Source organism: Periophthalmus magnuspinnatus, chromosome 23 (assembly GCF_009829125.3).
Source record: "Periophthalmus magnuspinnatus isolate fPerMag1 chromosome 23, fPerMag1.2.pri, whole genome shotgun sequence".
Taxonomy (NCBI): domain Eukaryota; kingdom Metazoa; phylum Chordata; class Actinopteri; order Gobiiformes; family Gobiidae; genus Periophthalmus; species Periophthalmus magnuspinnatus.
The window spans coordinates 8,256,799-8,282,531 of NC_047148.1; the positions used below are offsets into that span (position 1 = coordinate 8,256,799).

The 25,733-nt window shown below is 37.7% G+C and overlaps 3 protein-coding genes across 3 annotated transcripts; 1 reads left to right on the top strand and 2 right to left on the bottom strand.

The window, feature by feature from the left end:
• Nucleotides 1-600: 600 nt before the first annotated feature.
• Nucleotides 601-3,730, bottom strand: arl1 (ADP-ribosylation factor-like 1). The gene is made up of 6 exons (XM_033988926.2): nucleotides 3,640-3,730; nucleotides 2,115-2,252; nucleotides 1,579-1,660; nucleotides 1,377-1,488; nucleotides 926-1,104; nucleotides 601-688 (listed from the first exon to the last, which is right to left on the bottom strand). Exons 1-6 carry the CDS (start codon nucleotides 3,641-3,643, stop codon nucleotides 658-660), a joined length of 546 nt encoding a protein of 181 aa, XP_033844817.1. The 5' UTR covers nucleotides 3,644-3,730; the 3' UTR covers nucleotides 601-657.
• Nucleotides 3,731-3,963: 233 nt separating this feature from the next.
• Nucleotides 3,964-14,187, top strand: LOC117391204 (DENN domain-containing protein 11-like). Its single transcript, XM_033988925.2, has 9 exons — nucleotides 3,964-4,641; nucleotides 6,606-6,705; nucleotides 7,350-7,508; nucleotides 9,342-9,498; nucleotides 10,075-10,213; nucleotides 10,483-10,614; nucleotides 10,698-10,848; nucleotides 11,010-11,078; nucleotides 11,737-14,187. Exons 1-9 carry the CDS (start codon nucleotides 4,323-4,325, stop codon nucleotides 11,930-11,932), a joined length of 1,422 nt encoding a protein of 473 aa, XP_033844816.1. The 5' UTR covers nucleotides 3,964-4,322; the 3' UTR covers nucleotides 11,933-14,187.
• On the bottom strand, nucleotides 14,094-25,540 carry LOC117391487 (FYVE, RhoGEF and PH domain-containing protein 4-like). Its single transcript, XM_055231979.1, has 16 exons — nucleotides 25,327-25,540; nucleotides 23,505-23,639; nucleotides 22,474-22,954; nucleotides 21,576-21,972; nucleotides 20,791-20,936; nucleotides 20,226-20,382; nucleotides 19,603-19,741; nucleotides 18,916-18,974; nucleotides 18,617-18,760; nucleotides 18,103-18,275; nucleotides 17,876-17,906; nucleotides 17,421-17,504; nucleotides 17,210-17,335; nucleotides 17,008-17,133; nucleotides 15,723-15,857; nucleotides 14,094-15,412 (listed from the first exon to the last, which is right to left on the bottom strand). The coding sequence occupies exons 1-16, from the start codon at nucleotides 25,427-25,429 to the stop codon at nucleotides 15,131-15,133; spliced, it is 2,718 nt and encodes a 905-aa protein (XP_055087954.1). The 5' UTR covers nucleotides 25,430-25,540; the 3' UTR covers nucleotides 14,094-15,130.
• Nucleotides 25,541-25,733: the final 193 nt, after the last annotated feature.

Sequence of the window (25,733 nt, forward strand, 5' to 3'; positions counted from 1 at the left end):
GCTGCAGCAACAGTTAGCTGAGGACAAGCGGTCAACATTAAACTACCATAACTTTACCAATCACATGTCTAACTTGTATAAAATATTTCATAGCTGTAAATGCATGCTAGGAGTTTAAAAAAACTTAAAATAAAAGGTGAAATTTAATTGAGTAAAATGTGTTGATTAGAGATCATATATCATATATGTTATCACCAATATGAGATTCAGATTCTTATTTCCAACCAACAGAGAATTTTTCAGCAAGTAATTCAATCACATGAATTAATTTATGCCTGAGACAAGAGAAATACATCAGTGTTGTACAAACTGCAGAGGCACCATGCTCTCAAGTGGTTAAACAAGCTATATCAAATATATTGCAAGCATTGTATTGGTCATCCACACAACATTGTAGCCACTAGTTACATCAGAAGTAGTGTATGTAGTGTGTGTAGTCCCAGCCCCAGTCCCAGATACTACTGCAGCTTCACTTATGTCTGAAAGTTCGATATTGACCAAGGCTTCGATGGGTTCAAAGTTGAAAAAGGGAGGAAAAATATGGCCAGGAGTGCAATCATGGGTCCAAAAAAGGTTTAGCAAAAGAAGGGAGGCAAGGAAGTCACAAAGGGGTACACCAGGATCAAAGAGCATATGTACAAAAAGGAAGGAGGGGCCTCACTGTCGACTCTTCAGGGCATCCACCAACCTGTGAGGCAGGAGACAGAATATGAGTGATGCAGGTTAAATGCTTTCCTATACAACTGGGAAAAATTATAGTCAAGCAAATTCAAACTTTTATAATTAGTTGCCACTAATCCATAATAGCTTTTGTAACTCTAGTACAATTCTGGACAACATAATTTAGATTCTAATACACCTGACAATACAATTCAGGATTGAAAACATGTCTTCCCAATTTAGCACATTAACAAGTAATGCTCACCACTCCATGCCCTCGTCCAGTCCTGTTCCTTTGGTGGCTGACGTCTTGAAGATCTGCCATTTTCTGTCTTTGAGTGCAGAAAGTCCCAGTGCTTTCGCTACCTCTGCGGGGGTCAGGGCCTGGTCCATGTCCTGCTTGTTTGCAAAGACCACTAAGATGGCTTTCCTCAGCTCCTCTTCCTGCAGTAAACACAGACAATATACACCAATTATTAGGTTATGTAATTTAGTATGTAACCATGCTTTTTATATTGCATACAAATGCCACTCAGAAATCCAGTTATAGTGAGATTCTTCTATATTTTCATGCAAATGTGTATATGTGAAAGTTACATAGGGCACCTGTTTCTCCAGAAATATGATATTTTTATGAATGCATTACTGATGTAACTTTGTTTCACAGAGGATATTGAACTAATCTGTGAGAAATGTGATTTATACAGTGCACAAACCTCCAACATGGCGACCAGCTCAGACTTAGAAATCCCCATTCTGTCACGGTCACTGCTGTCCACAACATAAATGACTGCATCTGTGTTTGAGTAATAACACCTCCAGTATGGTCTGTGTATAGACAAAATACATGGTGACAGAGCAAAAACAATATAATTGAAATCCATCCCATTTTAGTACAACCACTCCCCGTGCTTTTACCGAATACTCGTCTGGCCACCAAGATCCCACACTTGAAACTTGAGGTTCTTGTAAGTGACAGTTTCTACATTAAAACCAATTGCTGAAAAAAAAAAAAAAAAGAATTGTGCAATTTAAGTTGCTGACAGAAATATTTGCATTCTGTAAAACAGATAAATTGTACAGTTAAGAGAAGAGCCATTCCACTTCTATATTTGTTGTTTGATATGCTGTTACAGCAAATTATCAGACTACTGAACATAAGACGGTGGCTGCGGTTACAAGCACACTCAAAATCTGATTATCAAATTTTTGGAGTTAAGATTATTTAAATAACATATAAAAAGCTAAATCATCTTATTTCTTTCAAATCATGGCCACTCTGATTACTCATATCAGATTTAGCAGTTTACAAGTCATTCAAGTTATATTCAAGGTCCAGAAATCAGATAATAATTACATTTTGGTGTGCATGTGAACAAGGCCAATGACAGCATTTTGCTTTTAGGCATGTAAAAGACTAATATTACAATTTGTACAATACAATAAAGACATACTGGGAATAGTTGTGACAACTTCTCCAACTTGCAGACGATAAAGAATAGTTGTTTTTCCAGCTCCATCTAAACCTAATATTAGAATCCTCATCTCCCGGGTGCCAAACAGGCCGGAAAAAAGACTGGAGAACAAGCCACCTGGAAAGAAAAATAACAACAAACAAACAGCCAAAATATTAATAATACTTACTGTTATGCGAAGAAGAACATGTTTAAAGAACATAAAAAGACTGAAATTTAGAAGTTACTTGTTAAGTAATAGGGATATACAAGTTTAACATAGTGAGGAAAGATTAAACGAGTGTGAAGCGGCTGGGATGAGAATCAGCTCCTCCAAATCTGAGGCCATGGTTCTCGACCGGAAAAAGGTGGTTTGCCCTCTCCGGGTGGGTGGTGAGTCTCTGCCTCTAGTGGAGGAGTTCAAGTATCTCAGGGTCTTGTTCATGAGTGAGGGAAGGATGGAGCGTGAGATTGACAGGCGGATCGGTGCAGCGTCTGCAGTGATGCGGTCGCTGTATCGGACCGTTGTGTTAAAGAAGGAGCTGAGCCCAAAGGCAAAGCTCTCGATTTACCGGTCAATCTACGTTCCTACCCTCACCTATGGTCATGAGCTCTGGGTAATGACTGAAAGGACAAGGTTGCGGATACAAGCGGCTGAATTGGGTTTCCTCCGCAGGGTGGCCGGGCGCACCCTTAGGGATAGGGTGAGGAGCTCGGTCACACGGGAGGAGCTCAGAGTAGAGCCGCTGCTCCTACACATCGAGAGGAACCAGTTGAGGTGGCTCGGGCATCTGCTCAGGATGCCTCCTGGACGCCTCACTAGGGAGGTGTTCTGGGCATGTCCCACCGGGAGGAGGCCCCGGGGAGGACCCAGGACACGTTGGAGGGACTATGTCTCTCGGCTGGCCTGGGAACGCCTTGGGGTCCCACCGGAGGAGCTGGAGGACGTGTCCGGGGTGAGGGAAGTCTGGGAGTCCCTGCTTAGACTGCTGCCCCCGCGACCCGGCCCCGGATAAGCGGAAGAAAATGGATGGATGGATGGATAGATTAAAGAGCCCATATTACAATAACTGTATTACACATTATATATTTATGTTCAATCTTATTCATAATTTTATAAGTGTAGTACAATTGTATACATTAATATCTATCTCATCTGTTGTACTGAGGCACTAATTTATTACGAATTTGAGTATAAACGCAATGTTTACAAAGAGTTGCTGGTGGGTGTAACTCATTAACGTCTAATTAATTACTTCTTGTTTACGACTCATTGCAAAACTGATTAAAATGTAAAGATATATACCCAAATAAGCCTAAAAGTGAAGTTAAATACACAGCCTGGTAAATACCAATCCAGTACCAGCGTGATTTTAGCTATTAGCTGCTACCTGCAATAGCATGTTTACTTGTGGCGTAGGATGAAAGAAAGCAGAAAACATTGGAAACTATCCATTCAAACACACAATTTCTGAACTGAACGCAAAATATTACACGTTATTTGATTATATGATGTAAATCTCACCCATTTTGATATATACCCAAACGGCTCTCCTCTCAGAAATATAGCTGCAGTAGGAAAAAGCAGCAGGCGTCTTCTTCCGTGTGTTTGACGTGTCACTGGAGAGCATCACCGGCCTAGCTGTGATATGGTTTCGCAGATTCAATACTATTTTGCACTGGAAAAATAAATACAACAGTTAAGTGTCTTAACCAAGGGTTTAGCTTTGTTTTTTTTTAAACTTATTTTTGCCTACAACTTTTCGTCTTTGCATGACATAATTTGTTTAGTTTGCAATAACCATTTTTGTTGAATCTGCTCTGTAGGAGTGGAGCTTGGTTTATTGAGTACGCCGTGGGCTGCATTCACAAACACGTATATATTTTGCGTTTCCAAATGTTCGTACCGGTTTATCAAATGATAGAGTGCAGGAAAGGGGCCACATTGTTTTGAACGCATCTTGGGTAACAGTGACATCAAGGAGTTGCCTTCTCTAAACAGCATCAAATTTATGACCACTGCAAACTAAAGAGATTTTATACATAGAAGTGGTCAAATCAGAGCGTAAAGGAGTTATAACACATTATGTAGGTGTAGTAAACGTTAATAATGTTGGTTTTCATTTGAGGTCTAATCTACGGATGGACGCTGACTGGCGGCTGAGACATCCCTCTAGTCCGCGGTGAGCCAGACGAGGCGGGACAGGGATGATGGAGCGGTCGGACAGGGCCCCTCTGCTGGACTGGGAGGAGGCTCCATCGGCGGAGAAGCCCGGAGGAGACGCTCCCGATGACCGACTGTCGAGTCCCTCCAACACCCGCTCTGTCGCGTCTGGGTTTGGGTGGAGCAGCGGGCAGGGGGGTCCCAGTAACCCACCGGTCACTGACCAAGCCCTGCGCCCGGACGAGGAGGGCTATCTGTCGGACTCAGCCGCCAGGGAGGTGGCCTTAGAAGACAGCATGGTGAAATGGGAGGAAAAAGACCAAATAGTGTCTGTCTTCGTGGTTACATTCAACACAAGAACAGGTGAGATACTGCATTATGATACTTGCTTATAACCTTAATCAATTTGAAGTGCACTCAAAAATGATGGTCAGCATTGTTTTTTTCAAAAAATGATTTCTAAAGACCTAGAATCAATCACAGACATACAGATGACGAGCAGTGAGAACACATTGATCCCAGTGAATTTTGTGTGTAATGCATGATTTATGCATGCATGATTTATTAGAAGAATTGTTTTCACTATGTCTGTGTTTATCTTCTGAGGAACAGTTATCTTTATTAGGTGGGACATCTCAATTTTGCCTAATTCTGTTCATATTCATAGCAATTACTACATACATTGCAATTACCACATTACTGACATTATGATATATTCTATACACTGGGTTAAATCTGCACATTCAAATTGCCTTGCAAAATAATGTGCACATTTTTAAAAACATTTTTCGTCTAATGAACAACAGAAACTTACAAATTGTAATTGTAATACATCAGGCAGACGTTTGCTCAGCTCTGTTCAAAAAAGAGAAATGTATATCTCTGTTACAGTCAGTTTTGCACCTCTACAATACAGGTGTGGCTTTAAGTGACAAAGCTAAACCCTACACCATCCTCTGCTGTCCAAACTGATAAAAATTAAAAGTCCAGTGGTTTAATTCTGAACAGATCAATGGGACCACACTAGGCAGAGTGGGTCTATACATTTTTAATTAGTGCTATGTTACAGACAGGGTAAGTCCTGGTGAAATAGGAGGCATTGGGGCTATCTGTCTGATCAATGTAAAGATCAGTAGCCTAGCAAAATCATTACAGGAAGCCAGATTTGGATTTCTGTATATTTTACACTGGAGCTTCTTACTCAATGGGTTGATTTGACAAAAAATCAGTCCAGATCCCTTTAGTGACATGGGGTCACAAAGATACGAAAACGTTTCCTCCAATTGATTTCTCATTTATGTTGAAATTGAAATAGCCAGCTGCTTGTATGTTGTAGCATTCACACAGTATTAGCAGTAATATTGTCAGATTTAACCATTTCGCTGTCCATTTTGTTCAAGGCCTTTTGAACGTATGTTTTCACCCAAGGAAAAAAAATGCAGCTTTTACCACTGAGCTGGAGCTGAAAAATATCTCAACTAAGTGTCTCTGATTAGATCTGCTACTATCTGATTTTCTCGAAAGTAAAGTTTAAACTGTAAAATTGAATATTTTAGATGAATAACAATTCCAAAGCAAAACTGCACATTTTCAGATGGTTGTAAAGGAGAAACTACATGGTTAGCAGTTTATAAACATGCACACAGTGATTTTGCTTATCACCATGGAGATATTAATGCTTTGCCTGTGATATCTTGCATTTATTAAAGGTGTTGTTATTGCTCAAACATGTATTCATACTGTGGGACATGTTTTAAGTAGGGTCGCCTCTCAACAGATCCAACCTGTAACTTGTCCTGGTACCTTGTCTCCATAACTCTAGATATGTTAAGGCCATAATGTGGAAGAGACAACCAAGTGTCAGAATCTGCCTCCAAAAAAGTTACTTATTGCACTACTTCCTTGATAAGACAGTAATGAGGATTGTATTTGTTCCATAAAAAATAGTAGCCTTTGCAACTTGGTAATTTTAATCATGTAAATAGCAATTTTGCTTCTATTGTGAAATGTTGATTGTGAAATTGTTTGGATACTTAATCACAGCAGGTCGCTTTTATTTCCTCTGTTCTAATAAAAATGCTACAGATTCCTATGTATTCCCTTATCTGCCTCTAAATACATACTTATACCATCACGTCTGTCTGAGTCACCCGTTATCCTGCTCCTGTATTTGCTCAGCTGCCACTTGGACGTCAGCTGACACAAAGAACTGCCAAGAAAACATTTGGGCTTCGTCACGTCTTATTCAGTGACATGACAGGGCCTTAATATTGTGTCTTAACTGTGGTGTTTGATTGACGGCTTAATTTGCTTGTGTTTTGGTGCAGGCAACATGCTGGAATGGTGCCTACCCAAAGACATGGACCTGGAGGGAGTGGAGTTCAAGGCCATAGCCAGTGGATCTCATCGGGTGTCCACAGACTTCATGTTTGTATTTGAAGATCCAATTTTTAAGGAGAACTATGTAACGGTGGAGGGTTCGTCACCTGCTTGCCTCCATGGAGATGTTATTGCTCTGCCTGAGATGTTCCATAGTAAACATATCTATCTTGCTAAAGAATGCCTTAAAAAACATGTATTTGTACTCTGAGTGGGGTCGCATCTCCACAGATCTGTCCAATAACTTGGTCTAGTGGTATCAACTTCTGGTGTCCATGGAAATAAAAAATTTTAATGCCCTCTTGTGGAACATTTAGGCAAACCAATAAATAAGTGGTTCTCAAACTTTTCACTACAAGTAGCACCTAAGATAATATTTGGCTTTCTGAGTGCCACCAGATCTAAATGCTGACTTTATCAGGACTAAATTTGGACTAAACCAGGTTCAAAATGACAGTAAACCGTGGATAAGTTGATGGTAAATAATGACATTTTAAATAAAACAAGCTGAGGACCCCAGTTGAGTAACACTACAATAAATCACCATGAGGACAAGCAGGTAACAGACCATCCACTCCAAATGTTACATAGAGCACCAAATAGAATACAGCCAAAGCTACCATCCTATCTTTACTCTGCTCTGTTCTATGACTTGAAATTACCTTTGTCTCCCTGTCTGTCTCCCATTTTAGCTACTTCCGAAAGGGCAGCTACTTCGGCCTGGCTTGCTTTGCCAACATGGCGGTGGAGAGTACAGTTGAGCGAGGGGCCAGGATGAAGTCTGTGGGCATCCTGTCTCCTTCATACACTCTTCTCTACAGGTACATGAGCTTCCTGGAGCATCAGGTCAGGTAAGAGCACCCCCTACTGCTGAAGAGAAAACATAATGGTACACTGAGAAACTAGAGCTAAGGTACTAAATGTGTTTTTTTCTAGTAGCATTTTTGCAGTTTCTATCTTTATATATATATTAATTACATACTTTTTAGTCAAGTGTTAGTGCTGCTTTAAACTTGTGACTTTGTTTGGTTTAGATTTGGTTTAGAAGCTATTTAGCCATAATTAAGTCCAGGTTTAGATCTGGTTTAGTCTCTTAAATATGAGATGAAGCAGTACTAGTGTGAAAGGTTTATGAGTCTAGAGGCATATGCAGCTACCTCATTACAGTCTGGCATTGCATCCAGCATTGTATACAGCAAATTCCAGTATTCATTCAAAACCTTATCCTCCTGAGATCCAATCATTTCAAATACTAAGTAATTTGTTCTCCGCTGTTTAAAAGATGATGCTCACAATTCAATATTATTTAGTCGAGTTTTTCATCTGTTGAACTCAGACAGTTCTGCTTTGGTCCCCTCTGTTCCTCTTTCTCATTCCCCTTTTTTATATTCCACTTTCTTTCTCTCTTCTCAAATTCATGGCTCTGCTTCTCTAGTGTGAGAATGACTTTAAGAAGGTTTGACGGGATGGTTTTGTCATGTTTTGTTTGGTTTACATGGATGGCTAAAAGTAGATTAGTCCCTAGTCCAGTCTCATGGTTTAGTTCTAATTATATTTTCGGTCTATATATTTGTATTCAGAACTTATTATATCCTAGCTTGGTCCTAGTTTCATTCTGGTTTATTACTTTTTCAGAGACTTAGAGTGATACATTTGATTATAGTAGCCAATAAATATTTTAATTTTGCTAAATGTAGATTTTTTTTAAACTAGTTTTTATTTATAATGTTTTGTGCAGCACTTTGGAAACTGCATTTGTTTGTGAAATGTGCTATATAAATAAAGTGTATTGGAATAAAAGTATAAATACATTTGCAAAGTTGTTATTTATTATTTTGTAAGAATAAGGATGTCACAGCAGAAAATGTTTATGTTTGTGAGAAGATTCACGATTAATGACACCTTGACCACCTTGAAAATTAAGAATATTTTTGGAGTATAAGTTTAACTGAAGTGAAAAAATATATGTATTGTGACCTGAATAATCACAGTTATCGATTAACTGAATAATCTTGTCATACCCATGTATAACATATTTCTACTACCACACTTTATTTTGGTCCATTTCTCTTTTCTTTCCCTGGTCCTCCTTTTGTTCCCCCTCTCACTCTGTCCTGAGGTTGGCCTTGGGTCCTGTAGTGGTCATGTTTCTCTCTGCTCTAGATTTTCCATCTGTGTCTGTCATGGCCGCGTCTGCAGCTTATATAAAGAGCTTAGTGTTCATCACGCGCTGATTAAGACATTTAGGAATGTCTGTTGACATCAGCTGGGCCTCTCTGTCAAAGATGCAGTTCTTTCCCTAAAAAATAAATAAATAAAAAATATGTGAATTGTGAAAAATTAAGTCAAGAAATCAAGTTGTTTTTTTTTTTTTTTACTGAAAACATTTAGTTAATTATTAGTTATTAATTTGTTTTATCTTTTTAACTTAGTTATAATACCTGTGATACAACATTTTGTATTATCATTACCATTAGTAACACACTAGCAGTTGCAGTAGCAGTAGCAATGTGGTTATACAGTAGATGTATCTTAGCAAAAGACGAAGTTTACTTGAGTAATTCAGTTTTGAGGTAATGGAATAGATTACAACATGCAATTTTAGCATTTTGTCTTAGTTTTAAAACCTTGAATTTCAAAGGTTTTTTTAAATTAGTTTTTAATATTGTCTTGTGTATTGCTAGACTTCAGCTGCAGACTCCAGGCCACTACTCCCCTCTAGAGGCTTTTTATGAAGATAAGAGAGCAGTTCTACCCCCTGGTGGTGACGGGATTGTTACTGCATGTCCAGCAAATGCCTGGGGGGCAGTCATCAATCACAGTATGCACCCTGAAATGAAGGTACTACCGCTCTACCTTCTGTGAATGTCATTTTTTCTATCTCATTTAAAGAGGTTGTATACAAATCTTTATCCAGGCAGATACTAATTAATTTAATTGAGTTATTATTATTGAAAGTAGTATTGAAACTAGATACTAATTTTAACAAATTGAGATACTGAAACAAATCACACAAATAAGACATTTTTCTGAATAGTGGTCTTGATCAGAACTGGTATTATGCCAGTAAAAATGACTATTTATCACATTTTAAAATCACATTTCACTGTCACATATTGTATTTTTTATTATCATTATGGTATCTAAATCAGTATCTAGTATCAAGCCTTTTCTTTAGTATCAAAACCAAGTTTTGAAATGTGACAACACAGCTCATTATTGCTTGTAGAACCTGGCAAGTGGAAGGTGGTGCAAAGTTTGAGTAACACTTAAAAAAATACATGAGTTGAGAAAGTCATTGGTGCTGAGGACAAGAAAGTTTTAAATTGAATAGGATTAGAGTAAAAGTATAATATATTCTAAAACTATAATATATTTTTCCTTTTAATTAATTTGCCTTCTGTTCCTGGCCCTCAGATAACTCACCCTGCGGGCTGCATGTCTCAATTCATCCGTTTTTTTGGGGAGCAAATCATGGTGCTGTGGAAACTGGCTCTGCTCCGTAGACGCATCCTCATCTTTTCTCCTCCACCTGTGGGAGTGGTCTGTTACCGAGGTGAGGCAATAAGCAATAAGCACAGATCAACGAAACAAACCTAGGGACTGTGAAAAGTACAGGCAGCAAGAGAATGTGGTAGTGGTGTTGCTAGTGTTTTTCTGGTTAGCACTGGTTAGCTTTGTTTGTATTCTTAAAGAAATCTGGTTTGTTGTAACAGTTTTGGTAATTTTTAATTTTTTATAGATGTTTATTTATTTATTTATTTTTGCTGTGCTCCACAATCCACAGTCCACACAATATACACATGTTCATCCCTCTCTTCATAGTTTATTGTTGCTGCTGTCTGGCCAACATCTCCATCCCTGGGATTGGAGTTGCAGTTCCCGAGTTTAGGCCATTTTTCTATGTAAATGTGGCTGATATCAGTGCACTGGAAAATGAGCTCTCCTACGTCGCTTGTAAGAAAACTGGGATTTTTACTCTTATGATACTGCTGCTAATGTTTGGAGAAGGCATAAACCGTCTTGGTTTGTTCTTTTAGGCACTACTGAGAAGATCTTTGAGGAGAAGAAGGATCTGTATGATGTTTATGTGGACAATCAAAATGTGAAGACATACAGAGAAGGACTGAAGCCACTGCTCCGACTCAGCGCAGCAGACAAGGACAAGTACCACAAACTCACTGAACAAAGGTACTATTAAGGTTTTATTTCATTATACTATTTCCATAAGATAAAAATAATAAAGCAACATTGTACCACTTTCCAACCCAGACTGAAGTTGTGTGTCTTCAAAAGCTATGCCAAATTTATTACCGAATGACTAAGAAATTAAATGTCTCGATCTTGTTTAGGCAAATGTTGCTATACTCTCAAGAGGAGACTGGAGACTGTGTTTCCAGTGAAGAGGATCTATTTATTCTGTAAGTACAAGTTAATTAAAGATGCACTGTGCAAGTTTTTAAACACCTGTAATTGAATAAATAAAGATAAATAAATGTATACTATACAGTGGAACACTACAGGCATTTTTATGAGACAAGCAGGTGGCATACCCTCCACCAGAAAAGTTACATGTGAACATTTAAGAATAAAGTTTTACACAGTAACCTAAACATTTCCCAAGCAAAACATACTGGCACAGGTCTGTTAAATAAGGAGCTCCAAATACACCAAACTTTAATTCAATGTATAATATGTTTTTTTTTTGTTACTTTCCAATATGTCTCTGTTCAATACTAAAACAGAAAGTTACAGACTGTGCGCACACTATGGGTGGCCTCCCTCTGCCTGTCAGATCTTCTAAGGGTTTAACACAGTTTAGGACTAAACTAAAAACTCACCTCTTCTCCCTGGCATGTAATACTAGCTAGATAGGGTATCTTGGTGTTTTATTGTACTTTTCCTATCATCATGTTATCTGTATATTCTTTCTATTTTTTTACTTTTATGTGGAGCTGAAGTTGTTTTAAATGTGCTATAAATAAACTTGAACTGAACTGAAAAACATAAAAGCATGTAACCTTATAATAATGTGAATAGAACTACCCTTCACTTATTTAATCCGCTCTTTCTAACTAGATTCTTCTTGGAGCAGAACAACCGTATTTTCCAGACGCTGAGCGAAGTTGCCAATAGCACTGAGCCCACCCTGACCCAGGAGACAGTGAGGGCGATGGGGCTGGACCCTCACGGAGACCGGCTGTTCCTGCTCCACTTGCTGGAGATCTATGGCTATGACACACTGCTTGTATCTGAACAACTCTGCTGCAGCTGAGAAACCATCGGTCAAATGAAGAGGAGTTTTGCCTTGATTTTGTACTGCACTGGCATTCCTGGAGTCTTCTGTCTGGGGCACTAGGAAAGTTTATCGAATCATTATAACTATGTCTAATAGGTTGCGTTCATGTAATATCACAACATTTTACGATGACTGTAGTTTAAAATTGAGGTGGAGGACAGGTCAGAATTCTATGGTGGAATTTGCTGTGTAACTGTCAGATTGCAGATTTATAGACCTGGTTCATGGTTCTGTGTACTGGGCCTATCACCTAGAAACAATAACTAGCACAAAAAGTCTTGCCCTTATTCAACACTTCTGCAAGTTTTGTGGAATCAGTCCCCTAGAAATTATGTTCAACATTTGTGGATCATAAGTTTTGATATTCTTTCAAAAACAGTAAATTTCCCATAGTTATATAGGCCCCTGCCCTCCATATGAAATTATGACATTGTCAGTGAACACAACCTATTAGGGAGTTGTTCTGTTGTCTCTTGCTGGAAATCAGTTGTAGTTAGTTGGTTAACTTCTTAGAAAACCAAAACAAGATTTTAATTATTTATTAGTTTTATTAATTTATTTCCCACTTCAGATCATGTTTAGCTAAATCGCAGAGTTTACAAGTATATAGTCTATCGCACAAATTAACCCTTAACTTTCGGTTTAAACCTTTGCTGATTTCTAGCAACAGGTCTTCTTTGTCTTTGGTGTCCTGGCTTTTATGATTAGACATCAAGCTATTAACAACTAAAAGCAAGCCGGGTGCAGGTAGATTTAAAAATTGTTGGGATCAAAAACTGAAGATGTAAGATTGCCTTGTTTGTAAAGTTGAAGTTGAGAGAAAGGTAGCCATTTTGTAAATATTTTTTGTACAGTGTGTCAGCCTCTCTGTGTGTGTGTGTGATATGGGTTTTCCTCTTTGTACAAAAAGTGCTGGAAATCACATTGAACTTAATGCCTCTTTGTCCAAATCAGGTCCTCACTAGTTGAACTGTAGTATATTGTATGGTCAAACTGCCTTCACAAGCCATGTCTGTAAACACTACATTACTGCTGCAGGATATGTTTAGCTCAAAGTGTAATTGTTGTGACTGGAAGAATGCATCTGGAATAGAAAGTACTACAATTAGATGGAGACACACTGTTGGCTGGGCCTACAGTACGAATGGGATGTTAACGTGTATGTGTTAGAACATACACAAATCATGTTATTTCACCATCACCAGTGCTTGACTGCTATACATAATTTGAATGTAAAATAATTAATATACATTTTAGTTCAACACAAGTGGGTCTTAAATTAAGTACATTTACTACCAAGTGCAGACCTGAAAGTGTTTTGCATTTAGCCACTCAAAATCTCTGAAAATCATACACATTAAGGATTTTTATACATATTTCCCCCCAGATGTTTACACAGTATTGGTCTTATATCTTGGTCTTATATTAGAAGCAATATATAGTTTAGCTGTTATATTTATGCTTATCATACAAATAAGAGAAGAGAGGAACATTAAGGTGCGAACACTACAATGTTACTGACTGCTTTGAAATAATTGCCAAGGGATTTTAAAGTCATTTTAATCATGGGTATTACAAGAAAGGACGATGAATGCACCTTTTATCAAATCTTTTTATAACAAATACACCTCAACAATGACCTACTTTATGTCCTGAACTTCACATGTTGTGCTTATTACTATGTGGCTCCTGCACAACACGTTTTTGTATCATTTTAATATTTTGTCATATGCATTTGTTGTAAATATTTGTTTTGTAATGTGAAGAAATGGAATAAGCTGATTGTGTTCTATATTATGATCCTTGTCAGAGGTTGAAAGACATACAATTTTACTCAAGTGGTTTGCCCAGTATCTTTTCTGGTAACATAAGGAACAAAATCTTTCAAATTGTGAGTAAATGGATAGCATTTTTACACTGACCGTCACAAGATTCTTGATTTGTAAAATGGCAAAAATGTTATTGGATGGTATTATGTTATATTTTATTTAAATTGAAATGTGTGTTTGTGCTTTGCAATTTTACTTTTACTTAAGTTATGTTATTATTTACACTTGTGTGTTTAATGTCATTATTTCCACCTCTGTGTCCCGATATCCACTTGAACACAAATACAAACAATGTACAGATTTTTGTTGGACCATTGATAAACACAACCAGTTAAAACATGTTTATTTGAGAATGTTTTACAGTAAAATAAATAAAGTGCATTTCCACTAGTAACAAACACAGTCCCTGAAGTTAATGTGTTTACAATATTCATTTAGTGACCACACCAAGTTACCATTGGTTTTAGTATACAGAGACCAGCAGTAGGTTATCTGGAGGTTAAATGAACAGTTAAAAATTAGCTTAAAATAAAACAAAAATATGTTTAGCAGTACAGTTAAAACAAACAAAGTATTACGGTTGCAAATCAGAGAATCAAAGTTCTCTAGGAGGTAGATGGTTTACTGCACCAAACCAAATTCAATTATAACTCAAAACCATAAAAATGTACTTCTACTACATCATTTTTTCTGGAGGTTTGTCACAGAGGAGATGTTATTGCATTGCCTGCAGTGCCCCACAGTATGTTATTAGACTTATGCATCTCCATTTCTAGCAATAAACACACCTGTAATTGAAGGGATACACAATAGATACATACATACCATACTGTGGTACATACCAGGCAGAGCAACATCTCCACAAAGGAAACGTTTTGAAAACAACTACTTTTTGTTTTATGTACTCCCTGGTGTATATAGATTTGCTTTTCTCCAATCTCACATCAACAATTTATCAATATATGTGTGAGGATGATAAACTCAAGAGAGCCGTATGATCTTATGATACTGTATTGTGTGAATGTTGTCTGTTATGATGTGTGTTTTTGTTTTTTCTCTTCCTTTCAGTAATTGCTATTTTTCTGTTATTACACTAAGGACCCCCTCACAAACAAGATATTACATCTCAAGTGGCTATCCTTCTAAATAAAAAAAAAATAAAGGCAAGAAAGTGGCAGATGGCCTAACAGAGAAGTTACATAGTGTACCTTTAATGATCAGAATGGAATGTTTAAAACGAATATTTATCTGTACCAAATCAGTATACATCCATTTTCAATTCAGTTACTACTCTATATCAATTTTATGACATTATCAAGTTACTGATAAGCATAATATAAATAATTTATGCCTCATGGTCAATTATAATATAATCTTCATTACTGGAGGAGCTTGCGTCAGATACATTACCACTGCAGGATTCAGTGGAGGGCAGTGCAAGTGTAGTGTTGTGAATAGCTGTCTTGAGAACAGTAACCCAGCGATCTCTGAGGTCCATGTGCTCACAAAAGAAAGTGTGTGTGATTTTTGATTGTCTCAAACAGAAACAAACTTGACCTGGAAACTCCTGTGGATATTTCTCCACCATGTACCCGAGCAGAGGAATAGTAGACTGGGGTTTGATGTCCTAAAGAAAAACACAGAAATGATGTAATCCAATAAATATCAAATAGGACTTTACCGGTAGCTGATTATTCAAAAGATTAAAAGCCATTCACAACTTTTAAAAACAATTTCATGGTGAATAAGAAGTCAGTTTTAGGACTTGTACTTGTATAGTGTATTTGTATGTGTAATTACATTGTCTACATCAAATTACATCAACCTCTTTTGGAAACTTTTCACTTTTCTGTAATCTAAAAAAGAATGTATTAACTTTATGAACTAAAACAAAAAGATGCACTTTTAAATGGACTAAAAAGCTAAATATTCCATACCTGTGAAGCAGCATACAGGTACAGTACTGATGGGTCACTTTTGGGGAGAACAGTCCATGTTTGTTGCCATGTCTTTGGGTTGTCACCGTAATTTAAGAATCCACTTATTAAACTGGGTAATATGGGTACGTCTGACTGAAGCAACACAAAAATATTTGATCAGATTTCAGGAGATTTAGAGAAAACAAATTCAAATCTACTATTTTGAAATTATACATACATACACACATATATATAATTTATTTATTTATATATTTATATGATATGATATAAAGAAAATTAGAGCACACTTGACTAAAGAAATTCTTAGTTGACTAAGCAATGCACAGTGACCAAAATGGGGGCCTGTCTCAAACCTATCTCTATGATCCAACTATATATTTAGTTCAGTGGTTCTTAACCTTGTTGGAGGTACTGGACCCCACCAGTTTCATATCCACATTCACCGAACCCTTGTTTATTGAAAAATATATATATATATATTTTTCTTTCAAATTCAAGACATATGTTAATGCACGATTCATTTTGTGCACCAGTAAAACATACATCAGTTTTCAAAGAATAAAACCAATGCAATGCATGAACTCACAACAAATGACATACATACCTTTTTACAAAGACATGACCTTTTTTAATACTACCACACTGAAATTATTTTTATTTTTAATCTTATGTATTTCAATAATGAACTTAGTATATTTATGCTATTTATTATTTTTAACATTTTAACACACACCCATCACCTAATTTCCATCAGGCTAGAATAATAATGAATATTTACTGCAAATCAGTGTGACTTCTGCTGTTGCCTTTGAGAAACCAGTTCAGAAACATGTGGCTTCACCTTGGCGAGCGCCAGTCTCATGTCATTTTCACAGCAAAGTCTGTTCCTTTTCTTCGTTTTTATGTCGTTTTGTTTTTATGCCGTTCAAACGGCTCATTTAAGTTGGGCAGGCACGTCGATAGACACATCAAAGGGTGCATTTGTTGAATTGGACCAGCGTCTGAAGACGCTCACAGTCCGCTAATCATATGAGTCGAGTGCATGTCTTGACCTCCACCGAACCCCTGAAACTGACTCACCGAACCCTTAGGGTTCAATCGAACCCAGGTTAAGAACCACTGATTTAGTTATAACACAAAAAAACTCACTCCATGCCCTCTTTCCGCTGTTTTCCATATTAATCCATATAATCCCAATTAAGTAATTAGTTGACTAGAACATTTTTGAACAATTGATTAAACTACTAAATGTGACATACAGCCCTAAAAGAAATGGGCTCACGTGTGCTCTTAGTCGCTCCCCTCGCTGAGCAGTCAGGATGTGGAAGCAGGATTTACACACTTTGTTGAGTTTGTTCCCATCGTACTCCAGAGCTGCTTTATTGTCTGAACACTTCCAACACACAACCTGTGAAAGTAGAGAAGACATAACAATAAAAGCCACTGAGAGGGTAGAAGATAATTTGAGTATAAATCCTGCTTACACATCCACAGGCTCTGCAGTGGTGTCTTCTTCTCGTGAGAGGGTTAAAAGCCTCGTTACATTTCATACACATTGTCACCTCATTATCTCGGATCCACTTTGGAGCACGGCGACCCAGTTCCTTCATCTTTATAAATGCAGCGAACCATTGTAATACCTTAGATAATTTTAAAGGGGATACTGTACATCTTCTTTAATGCACCCAAACTTACAGGCTCCTCCACAACAAGGTCTCGAGCGGCCATTTTGAAGGTTTCATTTTTCTTCTGGAATACACTAATGGCCTCTTGGATCACCTGCAGAAAGCAAACACGATTTGAGGAAAACACAATGTATAATGGTGCATTATGTAGCTTTTCTGATGGAAGGTCCACCATCTGCTTGTCTCCATGGAAATGTTATTGCTTTGCCTGGAATGTTTCATAGTATAGCATTAAACACATGCATGGTATTATTCAAAATCACTCAAAAACCATGACCTCTTAGGATTAGAAGATCGAACTTGTAATATGGCCTTGTGGTGCCACCTGCTTGTTTCCATGGAGATAGTTGTTTAATGACATAGTTTTCATTTTCACCAAAGCGATAATGCCTCTGGAGCAGGCGGCAGACCCTCCACCAGAAAGGTTACATAGTGCACATGAAAGAAATACACATTAAAGTATACCTTAATCCACTCATCGCGCTCTTCTTCAGAACTATATAAAGACAATAAGGAAAATGTCAAGTATTTTTGAATTATCTGAAGCATTCAAATCATAAAATCTAGGTAGATGTTTTAATGTGCACTTTCACAAGAACTGTATCAACAAAAATACATAAACGTGATTGCCAAACAAACCGGACCATTATTCAAGACCACATTTAGAAATAAAAACTACCCCTTTCTCACACCTGGCTTGCAGCTCCACAGTTTTCTCCTTTCCAGAGACCTGAAAGGTGAACGGATGACCTTCGTTTACGGTCGGCTGAACGTTCATCCCATCGATCCCGATTCTGTAGCGCACTGTGTACCTCTGCCCCACCAGACTGAACTTAGGTGAGCAGCACAGCAAGAAGTTATTGAACTGTAGGACACAAATAGAAAACAAAAAAAGCATCAATATTAAACAGTTATGCTTTATTGTGCTCTATATATTACACTATTGTTAAACTCCCTTGTGTCTGAGCAGTACAGAAACTGTACATAGACCTTAATATATGCATTTTGTAATGTATTCTGATACATGGTCCAATCAGAATACTGAATAATACATTCACATTGAGTTGCATTATACTTAGTTTACTATTCATGTATTTATCACTATTAAGAGAAATACCATGTAGTTCAAAGCACATGTTTCTTCTCAACAGTGCATACCCCATGTAAAAAGGCAATACACAGTAGTTATTTAGTTAATGTTCTAACCAAAAACAGTCGTCTTTCCATGGCAGACGTGTTCCTGGCGGCGAGCTTGACCAGTCGACCCTCTTTCAGAAACTCGTTTGTGGGATTGACCACCTCCTCCTCGCCCACCATCTCATAAACCTCCAGCAGCTTCCTTAGACCCTCCTGTGAAGAGCCACAAATCAGTGTTACACAAAAATGCACAACTGATAACAAAACTGTTTCAAGTTAGACTAATGTAGACACTTTTAAACCAATGCAGTCTCCAGTGTATGCTGTTAAATCTTACTTAATGACAATGTTGTGTTTTGGAAACGTACAGCTTTTTCGATGGCGCTGTTTGAGTGGACCGTTGCCATGGAAATAGTCTGCAACGACTCTGAAAGGAGACAAATATAAAAGGCTTAATAAATATTTGTAATAAAAAGTGGTCCTTTACAGCTTATATAGCCACAAGAACTTATACTGCAAAAAAAAATAAAAGTCCACAGACACAACAACCCTAAAGTATTACAATCCCAGTAAACGATTTTCTTAACGTTAATAAAACATGAGCTGCAATAAAGAGCACAATGAAACGCTTTTGTCCTTAGAATCTATCATGTTAATTATAAAAACCCTTATAGCTGCTAAAAACTATAAAAAGTTTCTCACTAATCAAAATAAATGTGTATTTGTTAAACAATGGGATATTAAAGATGCACTGCAAAACTTTTCTGATATAGTGTCCTCCATTTACTGTATTTCTCTGGGGATGTTATTGTTTTGCCAAGAATGTTTCAACACTATGGCATTAAACTTCTATTGTACTTCTATCTCCATGAAGACAAGCAGGTGATGGCAAGTGTAGTGCTATAGTAACATTACAGGCAAAGCAATAACATTCACCAAGACATGGAGGTGGTGGACACCATCACCATAAAGGTTAGACGTGTACCTTTAATGAGTCCATAGTAGAAGTTATCAAGCCTTCTAATAAACTGATTGTAATACTGGTACTGGTTTACTCTGAGCAGGTTGATAATCTGGGTGATCCTCAGGGAGTTTCTTCAGATAATCTCGGAGCAGGAGTTCGTATCGAGGAAGTCTCTGCACAGGCTCTAACATGTGGTGCTGCAGGGTCAGACTGCCACACTGCTCCATGCTCTGAACACAACACACAAAAGATACATGCAGGTACTTAGGCAACACATTAAAATTAGGAATTGTTAGAATTTATCCCAAAACTACACTCAAACTTGACCAGGAATACATCTGATTTGTGTTTAGAGCATTCCATCAACCCTAAGGTCATCATTTTGTTTGTCAATAAGACCAAGTTCTGTTGTTGCATCCTTAGGCAAGACACTCCACCCACTTAAAGTATGAATGTGGTGTTTGAGTGATTGGTGGCGGCCGGAGGGGTTGATGGCGTAGATTGGCAGTCTAGTGTAGCCACAGCTGCCCTGGGATAGACTGACAGAAGCTAGTTTACCAACATCGAGTATAGAGTGAATGAATAATCACTACACTTTTGAAGAAACAGTTTTGAACCAATGCCAGGAGAAGCACATCGGGAGTTATTAAAGAAGTCTATGGTCTTTAGCCTTTCACCAATTACCCACAACAGATGACAACCTTATGACGTCACCTGTATTTCCTGAATGATGTTCCTGAAGGCAGAGGAGCGCTCAGTCCAGGTCCTCACCAGGTCCAAGGACTGGTCAAAGTTTCGGACGTAGTCTGCATACATCCTCATGAAGGGAGCGTGCTGCAGCAGAACACTGCCCAGGCCTGCACAGTCACCTCTGAAAATAAAAGAAAAATTGTGTAGAGCCTTATGCTTCTGACAGAAATGTGTTTATATTTTAACTTGGGCTTTTAACTAGTGCTGTACTAAAAACAAGACTTTACCTGCTGAGAAGAACAAGTTATTTATGAATAGATTAATTGTGTTCTAATAATAAGGACATTGAGGACAATTGTAACCCCGCACACATAAAACTCAACATATTAAACTTTGAGACCCATGTTGATACGCATGTCTTATATAGTATGTCAATTGTATATGTATAAGTATCTTGAGGTTCTTGGCAATACCTAGCCCTATGTATCCAGTCCATAAAGGAAAAACCTTCTGGCCACAGTGCTCTGGGGCAGTCCTAGCAATGTGCCATTCAAACACATTTATACCAGTCAAATACAAAGACCCTCACCTGTGGCTGAGACAGTTCTCGAGGTCTGGGAGCAGAAACTGATTGTGGAAGGAGAAAATGGAGGAGATGTTGGAGAAGATGTTTTTGACGACTTCAGGAGGGAAAGATCCTCGGTTTGCTTCTTCCATCAGACGTGAACAAAACACCTGAGGACAGATAGACAAATGTCAGCAGTTTAATAAAATCTTTAAAGGTTTGTAAACAAATAAGTTATGAAATCAGGAATGGAGGCAACTGGGGGCAAAAGTGAAGTGGAACGTAATGCTATTTCATTGGACAAGTCAGGATTGGCCACAATATAGCAAAAAAAAAAAATGGTTTTAAGACATTTACAATTGTATTTTATAATTTTGTTTATTTAACGAGAGAGATCTAGAAATGTTGACCCCACAATAATGTTTATTTTATTTATTGATATATTACAAACTTTACCACAAATTATTGTTTTCGTGGAGCTTAAACATATATTTGTTTAATGCTAGAATATTGTATGTTTTCAATCCTTTGTGATAGACCTTTGTGGTAGAGAAGCAAATTGCTACGGTGGAAACTCAAAATGGTGGTTTATTTTTGGTTTTAGAGCATTTAGTATTTGGAACTCATGTCCAATGTCAAATCATTGAAAGTGCATTGTGGTCCACTTCTTTTTGCCTCCAGTCACCTCCATTGCATAATTTTGAACAATCTGATGACAAAGCATTTCAAAGGGTCTATAAAATGTAATTTTATTTTATATATATATATATATATATATATATATATATATATATATAAAAAATTCTCACCTTGTCCAACAGGTACAGTCGAGCAACATAGGCCCTCTCACTTTGCAGAAACTCATTTGCAACTTTGTATAATTTCTGCTCTGGATCATCCTCTTCTTTCACACTCTCCTTTTCTTCAGGCTCCTCCTTGTGGTCATGGTCAATAATTACATCCTCAGACCATTTGCAGTAAAACTTTGGCACATTGACCACTGGTATTTTGGCCTCTTCAGTTTGACTGTTTTCATTTACAACAACAGCATTACTTGCTTTGTCCATGATGTCATTTATTTCCTGTCTCAAAAGGTAGGCAGCTTTTTCATTTGTGAAATTGTCCGTTTGCTTGAAAACCTCTGTATCAGAAATATTGTTGGTCTGCAGAGGTTGTAGAAGAGAACGGTCTTTTTCAGGATAAAAACTGAAAAAAAAAAATGTGTTGGTGAAAAGAAAATACGATTTAAAAAGGTACCCTAAGAAACATTTATGGGCGGGCCACCTGCTTGTCTACATGGTATTAAAGAAGTTTAACACCGTGCTGTGGACCATTCAAGACAAAGCAATAAAATCTCCATGGAGAAGAGCAGCTGGCGGACCTTCCATTAGAAAAGTTACACAGTGCACTTTTAATGAACAATGTATTACAGTAGATCATGGGAATAAAAGAAAAAATTAGGATGCCACTTTTTTTTCTAATGACAATTGTTAGCACTAAAAATTGATATTGCGACACCCCTTTTAAATACATAACTGTGGGCATCTACCAAGACTACTCCCTCTGAAACTATACGCAAGAGATCTGAATTGAAGATCTGGATTTTGCAATTAAGACTTACAGCATACATATTTCATAATGTAAAGATAACATTGAAACATATTTTGCAGCCATGCCACAAATAACAGTGCAAAATATTGGTCTAACCTGCTTTCTTCCACGTAAGTGATCAGGTCAGGCACACTCAGAGACTTTGGTCTGTTCCTCTCTTGTCCATCCAACTTTGCGATTTTATTTATTCCGAACCAAGATTTGGAGTTCTTGGCAGGAGTATAGGTCCACATCTTCCCATGAACTGGACTGGGGGTTCGTAGCCGTCTTGAAATTGGACTAGTGTTTATTGGACTGCACCTCCCTTCACTTTTTGGGCTACAGTTTTGAATAGCTAGATCTGCTGAGCCCTGTGATCCCATAGTAGGACTGGGTGTGAGATAAGAAATAGCTTGAGGAGATTTAGTAGGTTCTCTATTTTTAAAACTAGCTTTAACCGGAGTTGGTGAGTAGCAGTTCAGAGACGGGTTGGTGAATCCATTCAGTCCCCGGTTTGGAGTTTGGTCTACTTTGGGTCCATGCTTAAGCTGTGGTACGGACTTAACTGGAGTCAGGAGGTGGGGAGGTTTAGGTGGGACTGCAAATAAAAAAAAACATGAATTAGGGTCAATCTTTGAAAGTCTATACATTTTCCAAAGCAATTCCAATACAAAAGCCATACAAGTAATAGAAAGGATAAGGAAATATTATCATTCTGCAATTACATATGCAATTTTATCTGAACACTGATCTCTTCACCTGTATTCAAGTGCAACACAGCATAATGTGTAATGACATCTAACATGCTTGTATACTTGTTCCACAGTGTAGCATTAAACTTAAATCTTATGGAGAAAAGCAGGTATTGCCCAAGTTACAGCCTAATCACAGTAGGTCTAAGTAGTCTAATTTGCAAGGTATGCGTTTAGCAAATACATCATTTGTAATTGCATAAAGGCTATATGGACAGTTTTTTTTAATGGCATAATATGGAACATTCCAAACAAAGCAATGACACAGACATGGATACAAGCAGGTGGCGAACAGGTCGCCAGAAAAGTAATGTATCATTAAGTATGGAACATCACATGGTTTTCATGATACAGTTTCAGTTACAGGAACACATTTGACATGAGTGGGGTTATTACCTTGTGGTTTGTGATGAGATCTCTTGGCGGGGGTCCTCTCGTGGTCTTCCTCGGGCTCCATTCTGGACTTTGAACCTGCTCCACAGAGTCTGTCGAATGAATGTCGGCAGCTGTAGGAGAGGCACACGTCACTCTCTGGAAGAAACAACAGCAAAAGACAAATTCAAAAACAAACACCAGGAGAAAATATGGCAGAAGTTTTGAATTGTAAATATTCAACAACTTTTAAAACACTTGTAGTCACTAAAAGCAAAACATGTAAATTTCCAATAATATAATTTGTGCTTTTTTAATCAAGAGGTCTACAGTCTCAAGAAACATCTTACAACATTGTTTCTCACCCTTTTTGAACCCTTTATACAGGTTTCAGGCTTTGTTGCAGAAGATAAACATATACCTTCACTTACCTTCAAATTTCAGAGTATTTCCTTCACTAGATTTCCAGTGTTAGTCGTGTTGTAGCATCAGATCTGTCACAGACACATTTGTTGTGTGGTCTGCTTTTCTCACTTCTGTCTTTTTCTGCCTCTGGGCCAGTTAAGTGCTGACAGTCAAGGAGTTGTGTAAAGTTTGGAGTGACCGCATGTTATCAAAGTAAACAATGTTATCTTATTCCTACTGAGTGATTAGCGGATATAAGCAACAAAGCACTCCAAAGCACATCAAAATAACCCCCAAGATGAAATACAAGATAGAATATAAGGGTGGGTAATATTAACCAACATCATAATCTGTTTTTATATTACAGTATCTTGATGACAATTTTCCATATCATATTGTGACAATTCATCAGAAATGTGCTCAAATGTGCCTGTAAGTTGGTTGAATATTGTCGAAAATATCACTTTATACCCCATTTTGAGACAAACTACAACAAAATTGTTAGTCACATCTTCCATCACTTCTAATATTGGATACAATATTGCACCATGGGGAACTAACTCGGTAAAAGAGTTACAGTACCATTGGTGCAGCAAATTTTCAAACAAAAGTCTAAAGATAAAGCAGTGCTCTATGGTGGATAAGGGGAACACTGGGGTCTGTGTGTCAGAGAGAGACTTATGAATGGAGTTAAACAACATCCAAAGTCCAATCCCAATCAGGGGGAAGAGATTTCAGAGCTATTAGCCTACACAAAGAGGCTCAAAGTGGGCCCCAAATACACAAAAACAGGAGGCAGGGATTTTACCCAGAACTAATTCAATTAAACTGATGTAATCTATGTCACAGCCTTTTCTTATGAGGTTTAACCCAGAGACAAGCCCGGTTTACAATACTGTTATGCCACTCAAGCTAAATAATGTTTAATTCATATTTAAAATGTGTACTGTGTAACTTTTCTGGTGGGAGAATCCACCATCTGCCTGTCACCATGGAGCTATGTTATTGTTTCATCTCGAATGTTCCAGTGTGGCATTAAACTTCGCCATCTCCATGGACACATGCGGCCAGCTTGTACAAAGTAAGATGGAGGATTTTCAAGGTATTTGAGTTTTATAAGTAAATGCAAAATAAATATGCTCAGTGTCACACTGGAACATTACACCAAAAGAAAGAACATCTCCCTGAAGGCAAGGAAGTGTGTACAACATACACCTTTATTTTAAAGACACTAGTGAACAGACTGATTACTAAATGGAAAAAAACGCTACAATAATTAAAACTACTTTGTTATCAGTAAATGCATTTCAAAATGGCAATTTATCTAAACAAAATATAGAACTATAAGGCCTGTGAGGCGATCATTTGGTTGCATGTTTGCACAATTTATTTATATGATGCATAATTTTCTTTTTAGCATCATTATTAGCTGTTATTGTACCTGTGTGTCCTTTGAGTTTGCGTCGCACCGCTACTCTCCTGAACTCCTCCGTGTCTCTGGAGCAGGTCAGGGGCAGACTTCTCCTCTTCTTAAATTCAAACATCACGACTTTGATTCCTTTTGTTTAAAATAAAAACACTGGGAGAAAGACACCAAGTAATATTCCCAAGTGATGAACGTGCGTGGGTCTGTTCACAGTAAACGGGTCCACCTTGTAAGCACCGCCCCCTCAGATACCGCTAATTTTGATTGGTTGCCCCGCCCCTCCAGAATAGATGCCAATCAGGAACCAGAGAGAATGAAGTATTTTATTCCTATACAAATCTTATCATTGAGTGGGTGGTTGCAAAAAAGCATGAAACATTCTTGTACAATTTTAACTCCTCGGTGGAGCCATAAAAATCGAC

Bases quoted from the DNA above. Each gene is read 5' to 3' on its own strand.
- arl1 (XM_033988926.2), bottom strand. The intron at 1,489-1,578 runs GTAAAAGCACGG...GTCTATACACAG, and splicing joins GGTGGCCAGACGAGTATTCG to ACCATACTGGAGGTGTTATT. The intron at 689-925 runs GTGAGCATTACT...CCTGCCTCACAG, and splicing joins CTGGACGAGGGCATGGAGTG to GTTGGTGGATGCCCTGAAGA.
- LOC117391204 (XM_033988925.2), top strand. From the start codon at position 4,323: ATGATGGAGCGGTCGGACAGGGCCCCTCTGCTGGACTGGGAGGAGGCT. The intron at 10,615-10,697 runs GTAAGAAAACTG...TTGTTCTTTTAG, and splicing joins TGAGCTCTCCTACGTCGCTT to GCACTACTGAGAAGATCTTT. The intron at 11,079-11,736 runs GTAAGTACAAGT...CTTTCTAACTAG, and splicing joins GAAGAGGATCTATTTATTCT to ATTCTTCTTGGAGCAGAACA.
- LOC117391487 (XM_055231979.1), bottom strand. From the start codon at position 25,429: ATGTTTGAATTTAAGAAGAGGAGAAGTCTGCCCCTGACCTGCTCCAGA. The intron at 21,973-22,473 runs GTTAGACCAATA...TTTTTTTTTCAG, and splicing joins ACTTACGTGGAAGAAAGCAG to TTTTTATCCTGAAAAAGACC. The intron at 20,937-21,575 runs GTGAGAATTTTT...ATCTGTCCTCAG, and splicing joins GACTGTACCTGTTGGACAAG to GTGTTTTGTTCACGTCTGAT.